Source organism: Pezoporus wallicus, unplaced genomic scaffold (assembly GCF_028554395.1).
Source record: "Pezoporus wallicus isolate ANWC-B61680 ecotype Strahan unplaced genomic scaffold, APGP_CSIRO_Pwel_v1 contig_12019, whole genome shotgun sequence".
In the NCBI taxonomy this organism is placed as follows: domain Eukaryota; kingdom Metazoa; phylum Chordata; class Aves; order Psittaciformes; family Psittacidae; genus Pezoporus; species Pezoporus wallicus.
Genome location: NW_026642344.1, coordinates 734 through 9,085, shown reverse-complemented (window position 1 = coordinate 9,085; position 8,352 = coordinate 734). Strand labels below are relative to the sequence as shown.

The following is an 8,352-nucleotide window of genomic DNA, read 5'->3' as shown; positions in this document are numbered from 1 at the left end:
GTGCTATGGGGTGCAATGGGGTGCTATGGAATGCTATAGGGCAAAAGGGGTGCTACGGGTACAGTGGGGTGCTGTGGAATGCTATAGGGCAATAGGGGTGCTATGGGATGCAATGGGGTGCTATGGAATGCTATAGGGCAAAAGGGGTGCTATGGGGTGCAATGGGGTGCTATGGGGTGCAATGGGGTAATAGGGGTGGTATGGGGTGCAATGGGGTGCTATGGAATGCTATAGGGTAATAGGGGTGCTATGGTGTGCAATGGGGTGCTATGGGGTGCAATGGGGTGCTATGGAATGCTATAGGGTAATAGGGGTGCTATGGGGTGCAATGGGGTGCTATGGAATGCTATAGTGTAATAGGGGTGCTATGGGGTGCAATGGGGTGCTATGGAATGCTATAGGGCAATAGGGTGCTATGGGGTGCAATAGGGTAATATGGGTGCTATGTGGTGCAATGGGGTGCTGTGGAATGCTATAGGGCAATAGGGGTGCTATGGGGTGCAATGGGGTGCTGTGGAATGCTATAGGGCAATAGGGGTGCTATGGGGTGCAAAGGGGTTCTATGGAATGCTATAGGGCAATAGGGTGCTATGGGGTGCAATAGGGTAATATGGGTGCTATGTGGTGCAATGGGGTGCTGTGGAATGCTATAGGGCAATAGGGGTGCTATGGGGTGCAAAGGGGTTCTATGGAATGCTATAGGGCAATAGGGTGCTATGGGGTGCAATAGGGTAATATGGGTGCTATGTGGTGCAATGGGGTGCTGTGGAATGCTATAGGGCAATAGGGGTGCTATGGGGTGCAATGGGGTGCTATGGAATGCTATAGGGCAAAAGGGGTGCTATGGAAGGCAATGGGGTAATAGGGGTGGTATGGGGTGCAATGGGGTGCTATGGAATGCTAAAGGGCAATAGGGGTGTTATGGGATGCAATGAGGTGCTATGGAATGCTATAGGGCAAAAGGGGTGCTATGGGGTGCTATGGGGTGCTATGGAATGCTATAGGGCAATAGGGGTGCTATGGGGTGCAATGGGGTGCTATGGAATGCTATAGGGCAATAGGGGTGCTATGGGGTGCAATGGGGTGCTATGGAATGCTATAGGGCAATAGGGGTGCTATGGGGTGCAAAGGGGTTCTATGGAATGCTATAGGGCAATAGGGTGCTATGGGGTGCAATGGGGTGCTATGGAATGCTATAGGGTAATATGGGTGCTATGGAAGGCAATGGGGTGCTATGGGGTGCAATGGGGTGCTATGGAATGCTATAGGGCAATAGGGGTGCTATGGGGTGCAAAGGGGTGCTATGGAATGCTATAGGGTAATAGGGGTGCTATGGGGTGCAATGGGGTGCTATGGAATGCTATAGGGCAATGGGGTGCTATAGGGGGCAATGGGGTGCTATAGGGTTCTATGGGGTGCTATGGGGTGCGATGAGGTTGCTATGGAGATACAATGGGGTGTTATGGGGTGCTGAGCCCTCCCTGACTGCCCCACTGCTACAGTGTGGATTCTATGGGGTGCTATAGGGGGCAAAGGGGGTGCTATGGGGCTTCTATGGGGTCTGTGGGGTGCTCAGCCCCTCAGGCTGTGCCCTGCCTCAATGGGGATGCTATGGGGCGCAATGGAGGGCAATGGGACGCAATGGGGCACAATGGAACGCTATCGGGTGCAGTGGGTGCTATGGGGATGCTATAGGGCACTATGGGGCGCAATGGGGCACTATTGAACGCTATGGGGCGCTGTGGTGACACTATGGGGGGCTCTATGGGGAATAGGGTTCTATGGGGCGCTCTAATAGGGCGCGCTATGGGGCGCGCTATGGTGACACTATGGGGTGCTCCATGTGCTATAGAGCACTATGGGGTGCAATGGAGGGCAATGGGGCACTATTGAACGCTATGGGGCGCTGTGGTGACACTATGGGGCGCTCTACGTGCGATAGGGCACTATTGAACGCTATGGGGCGCTGTGGTGACACTATGGGGGGCTCTATGGGGAATAGGGTTCTATGGGGGGCTCTATGGGGAATAGGGTTCTATGGGGCGCTCTAATAGGGCGTGCTATGGGGCGCGCTATGGGGCGCTGTGGTGACACTATGGGGTGCTCCATGTGCTATAGGGCACTATGGGGCGCAATGGAGGGCAATGGGGCACTGTGGTGACACTGTGGAACGCTCTACGCTGAATAGTGCTCTATGGGGCGCTGTAATAGGGCATGCTATGGGGCGCGCTATGGGGCGCTATGGGGCACTGTGGTGACACTATGGGGTGCTCTACGTGCTATAGGGCACTACAGGGCTCAATGGAGGGCAATGGGGCGCTGTGGTGACGCTCCGGATCGCTCTACGCTGAATAGTGCTCTATGGGGCGCTCTGATCGGGCTCGCTATGGGGCGCGCTATGGGGCACTGGTGACGCTATGGGGCACTCTACGTGCTATAGGGCACTACAGGGCTCAATGGAGGGCAATGGGGCACTGTGGTGACACTGTGGAACGCTCTACGCTGAATAGTGCTCTATGGGGCGCTGTAATAGGGCATGCTATGGGGCGCTATGGGGCACTATGGGGCACTCTATGTGCTATAGGGCACTACAGGGCTCAATGGAGGGCAATGGGGCACTGTGGTGACGCTCCGGATCGCTCTACGCTGAATAGTGCTCTATGGGGCGCTGTAATAGGGCATGCTATGGGGCGCTATGGGGCACTATGGGGCACTGTGGTGACACTATGGGGTGCTCTACGTGCTATAGGGCACTACAGGGCTCAATGGAGGGCAATGGGGCGCTGTGGTGACACTCCGGATCGCTCTACGCTGAATAGTTCTCTATGGGGCGCTGTAATAGGGCATGCTATGGGGCGCGCTATGGAGCACTATGGGGCACTCTACGTGCTATAGGGCACAACGGGGTGCAATGAAGGGCAATGGGGCACTGTGGTGACACTATGGAACGCTCTACGGTGAATAGTTCTCTATGGGGCGCTCTGATCGGGCTCGCTATGGGGCGCGCTATGGGGCGCTATGGGGCACTATGGGGCACTGTGGTGACACTATGGGGTGCTCTACGTGCTATAGGGCACTACGGAGTGCAATGGAGGGCAATGGGGCACTGTGGTGACACTACGGAGCACTCTACGGTGAATAGTGCTCTATGGGGCGCTGTAATAGGGCATGCTATGGGGCGCTATGGGGCACTATGGGGCAACGTGCTATAGGGCACTGGGCTCAATGGAGGGCAATGGGGCGCTGTGGTGACACTATCGCTCTACGCTGAATAGTGCTCTATGGGGAGCTGTAATAGGGCATGCTATGGGGCGCGCTATGGGGCACTATGGGGCACTCTACGTGCTATAGGGCACTACAGGGCTCAATGGAGGGCAATGGGGCACTGTGGTGACGCTCCGTTTCGCTATTCGCTTAATAGTGCTCTATGGGGCGCTGTAATAGGGCATGCTATGGGGCGCGCTATGGGGCGCTATGGGGCACTATGGGGCACTGTGGTGACACTATGGGGTGCTCTACGTGCTATAGGGCACTACAGGGCTCAATGGAGGGCAATGGGGCACTGTGGTGACACTGTGGAACGCTCTACGCTGAATAGTGCTCTATGGGGCGCTGTAATAGGGCATGCTATGGGGCGCGCTATGGGGCGCGCTGGGGCTGACCCACTGCTGCCCGTAGGAGTCCTCCAGGTCGTTGACGGTGCGGTCGTCCCAGCGCAGGCGGATCCCGACGAGGCGGGAGGGAAGGAACCCGTTTTCCGCCAGGATCACGAAGTAGGCGAAGAACCCCCCAAGTGCCTGGATCATCCCTAGGGAATGTGGGGCGAAAAGTGGGGCTCAGGCTCCCCCCCGACCCACAGGACCCACATATTCCCCATAGCGACCCCATGGGATGCTCAGGGATGCAGGATGCTGCTCCTTCCCTGGGATATTGGGGTCTCTCCTTCATCTTTTGGGGTTGCCCCGTTACTTCAGGACCCTATGGCGGCCCTGAACCCCCATATCGCGGGCCTGAACCCCTATATCGCGGCCCTGAACCCCCATATCGCGGCCCTGAACCCCCATATCGCGGGCCTGAACCCCCATATCGCACCCCTGAACCCCCATATCGCGGCACTGAACCCCCATATCGCACCCCTGAACCACCATATCGCGGCCCTGAACCCCCATATCGTGGCCCTGAACCCCCATATCGCGGGCCTGAACCCCCATATCGCACCCCTGAACCCCCATATTGCACCCCTCAAGCCCTATATCGCTCCCCTGAACCCTCATATTGCGGCCCTGAACCCCCATATCGCACCCCTGAACCCCCATATCGCGGCCCTGAACCCCCATATCGCGCCCCTGAACCCCCATATCGCGGGCCTGAACCCCCATATCGCCGCCCTGAACCCCCATATCGCGGCACTGAACCCCCATATCGCCGCCCTGAACCCCCATATTGCCGCCCTGAACCCCTATATCGCACCCCTGAACCCTCATATTGCGGCCCTGAACCCCCATATCGCACCCCTGAACCCCCATATCGCGGCCCTGAACCCCCATATCGCACCCCTGAACACCCATATCGCACCCCTGAACCCCTATATCGCGGCCCTGAACCCCCATATCGCGGGCCTGAACCCCCATATCGCGGGCCTGAACCCCCATATCGCGGCACTGAACCCCCATATCGCACCCCTGAACCACCATATCGCGGCCCTGAACCCCCATATCGTGGCCCTGAACCCCCATATCGCGACCCTGAACCCCCATATCGCACCCCTGAACCCCCATATTGCACCCCTCAAGCCCTATATCGCACCCCTGAACCCTCATATTGCGGCCCTGAACCCCCATATCGCACCCCTGAACCCTTATATCGCGTCCTATATCCTGATATCACCTCCTATATCCCGATATCGCACCACTCCCCCCCTCATATCACACCCCTGAACCCCTATATCTCTTCCTATATCCCCGTATCTTGCTCCCCTCCATATCACACCCCTTCCCCCATATCGCCTCCTATATCACAATACCGCCTGCGATGTCCTGATATCTCGCTTTCCCCCTTATTGCACCTCTGAACCCCCAAATCGCAACCTTCCCCCCATATCTCAACCCCGATATTGCCTCCTATATCCCGATATCTCACTTCCCCCCCATATCGCACCCTTTCTGCCCCATATCGCCTCCTATATCCCGATATCTCACTTCCCCCTCCCCATATCGCACCCTTTCTCCCCCATATCGCACCCTTTCTCCCCCATATCGCCTCCTATATCCCGATATCTCACTTCCCCCTCCCCATATCGCACCCTTTCTCCCCCATATCGCACCCTTTCTCCCCCATATCGCCTCCTATATCCCAATATCTCACTTCCCCCTCCCCATATCGCACCCTTTCTCCCCCATATCGCCTCCTATATCCCGATATCTCACTTCCCCCTCCCCATATCGCACCCTTTCTCCCCCATATCGCCTCCTATATCCCGATATCTCACTTCCCCCCATATCGCACCCTTTCTCCCCCATATCGCACCCTTTCTCCCCCATATCGCACCCTTTCTCCCCCATATCGCCTCCTATATCCCGATATCTCTCTTCCCCCCCCATATCGCACCCTTTCTCCCCCATATCGCACCCTTTCTCCCCCATATCGCACCCTTTCTCCCCCATATCGCCTCCTATATCCCGATATCTCACTTCCCCCCCATATCGCACCCTTTCTCCCCCATATCGCACCCTTTCTCCCCCGTATCGCCCCCTATACCGCGACATCTCGCCCCCCCACTCCTCCGCGGCCCCTCCCACTATCGCGATAGCTCACCGATCTGCCCGTAGGCCATGCTGATGAGCCGTTCATTCACCAGCTTGTCCGAGCGGGGGTTCCGGGGCTGCCGCTTCATGATATCGCTTTCGGCTGCCTCATAGGCCAATGAGATAGCAGGGACCTGGGGGGGGGACACACGACACAATGTGGGGGGCACCCCACATGGGCACCCCTAGGGGGTCCCCAAGGTTTGGGGGTGCTCCTAAAAGGGGTTCCCCCCCTTTATGTGGGTCGTGGTGTCCCCATAGCATCCCCATAGCATCCCATGGTACCCCACTGCGTCCCATTTGCACCCTATTGCCCTCCATAGCACCCCATATTGCCCTATAGCATCACTCATAGGGGGATCTTGGGGGTCCCCAAAGCTTTGGGGGTGCTCCTAAAAGGGGTTCCCCCCCTTTATGTGGGTCGTGGTGTCCCCATAGCATCCCATGGTACCCCACTGCATCCCATTTGCACCCTATAGCCTTCCATAGCATCCCTATAGGGAGGTTCTTGGGGGCCCCTCCATGGGGGATTGGGAGTTTCTGGGCCCCATAGGGAGGAACTTTGGGGTCCCCAAAGCTTTGGGGGTGCTCCTAAGAGGGGTCCCCCTCTTTATGTGGGTCGTGGTGTCCCCATAGCATCCCCATAGCATCCCATGGTACCCCACTGCGTCCCATTTGCACCCTATTGCCCTCCATAGCACCCCATATTGCCCTATAGCATCACACATAGGGGGATCTTGGGGGTCCCCATAGCTTTGGGGGTGCTCCTAAAAGGGGTCCCCCCTTTATGTGGGTCGTGGTGTCCCCATAGCATCCCATGGTGCCCCACTGCATCCCATTTGCACCCTATTGCCCTCCATAGCATCCCTATAGGGAGGTTCTTGGGGGTCCCACCATGGGGGATTTGGAGGTCCTGGGCCCCATAGGGAGGAACTTTGGGGGTCCCCAAAGCTTTTGGGGTGCTCCTAACAGTGGGGTTTCCCCCCGTCCCCCCCAACCTCACCATGTCGGTGCCCAGGTCGATGCAGAGGATGGTGATGGTCCCCAGGGGCAGGGGGATGTTGGCCATGATGAAGAGGAGGAAGGGGGTGATCTCGGGGATGTTGCTGGTCAAGGTGTAGGCAATGGACTTCTTGAGGTTGTCAAAGATCAGGCGGCCTGAAGACACGGGGATGGTCACCATTGGGGTGTATGTATCCATCCCCCCCCCCCCTTTATTCCCTTCTCCCCATAGCGATGCCCCTATGGGTCCCACGCGGACCTTCCTCCACGCCGGTGACGATGGAGGCGAAGTTGTCGTCCAATAGGATCATGTCGGCCGCTTGCTTGGAGACGTCGGAGCCGGCGATGCCCATGGCCACGCCGATGTCGGCCTTCTTCAACGCCGGCGAGTCGTTGACGCCGTCGCCCGTCACCGCCACGATGGCGCCCTAGGGGGGGGACGGGGATGTGGGGGTTATGGGGGGAGTGGGGAGCATCCTCATCGTGGTGGTACCTTGGGTACCATCTCCATGGTGATGGGGAGCATCCTCATTGTGGTGGTACCTTGGGTACCATCTCCATGGTGATGGGGAGCATCCTCATCGTGGTGGCACCTTGGGTACCATCTCCATCTCCATGGTGATGTGGAGCATCCGCATCGTGGTGGAACCTTGGGTACCATCTCCATGGTGATGGGGATGTGGGGAGCATCCTCATCGTGGTGGCACCTTGGGTACCATCTCCATGGTGATGGGGATGTGGGGAGCATCCCCATTGTGGTGGCAACTTGGGTACCATCTCCATGGTGATGGGGATGGCATCCTTGGGGTACCATCTCCATGGTGATGGGGATGTGGGGAGCATCCCCATTGTGGTGGCAACTTGGGTACCATCTCCATGGTGATGGGGATGTGGGGAGCATCCTCATCGTGGTGGTACCTTGGGTACCATCTCCATGGTGATGGGGATGTGGGGAGCATCCCCATCGTGGTGGCACCTTGGGTACCATCTCCATGGTGATGGGGATGTGGGGAGCATCCTCATCGTGGTGGCACCTTGGGTACCATCTCCATCTCCATGGTGATGTGGAGCATCCGCATCGTGGTGGCACCTTGGGTACCATCTCCATGGTGATGGGGATTTGGGGAGCATCCTCATTGTGGTGGCACCTTGGGTACCATCTCCATGGTGATGGGGAGCATCCTCATCGTGGTGGCACCTTGGGTACCATCTCCATGGTGATGGGGATGTGGGGAGCATCCCCATTGTGGTGGCACCTTGGGTACCATCTCCATGGTGATGGGGATGTGGGGAGCATCCTCATCGTGGTGGCACCTTGGGTACCATCTCCATGGTGATGGGGATGTGGGGAGCATCCTCATCGTGGTGGTACCTTGGGTACCATCTCCATGGTGATGGGGATGTGGGGAGCATCCCCATCGTGGTGGCACCTTGGGTACCATCTCCATGGTGATGGGGATGTGGGGAGCATCCCCATTGTGGTGGCAACTTGGGTACCATCTCCATGGTGATGGGGATGTGGGGAGCATCCTCATCGTGGTGGCAC

At 57.7% G+C, this 8,352-nt stretch overlaps 1 protein-coding gene across 1 annotated transcript; it reads right to left on the bottom strand.

Annotated features, from left to right (window-relative positions):
* Window positions 1–3,662: 3,662 nt before the first annotated feature.
* On the bottom strand, window positions 3,663–7,444 carry LOC130609898 (sodium/potassium-transporting ATPase subunit alpha-3-like; the record flags this gene model as incomplete). Its single annotated transcript, XM_057429332.1, has 5 exons — window positions 7,409–7,444; window positions 7,066–7,234; window positions 6,808–6,962; window positions 5,815–5,938; window positions 3,663–3,808 (listed from the first exon to the last, which is right to left on the bottom strand). Coding segments are annotated over exons 1-5 (630 nt in total), but the record flags the coding sequence as incomplete, so codon positions are not given.
* Window positions 7,445–8,352: the final 908 nt, after the last annotated feature.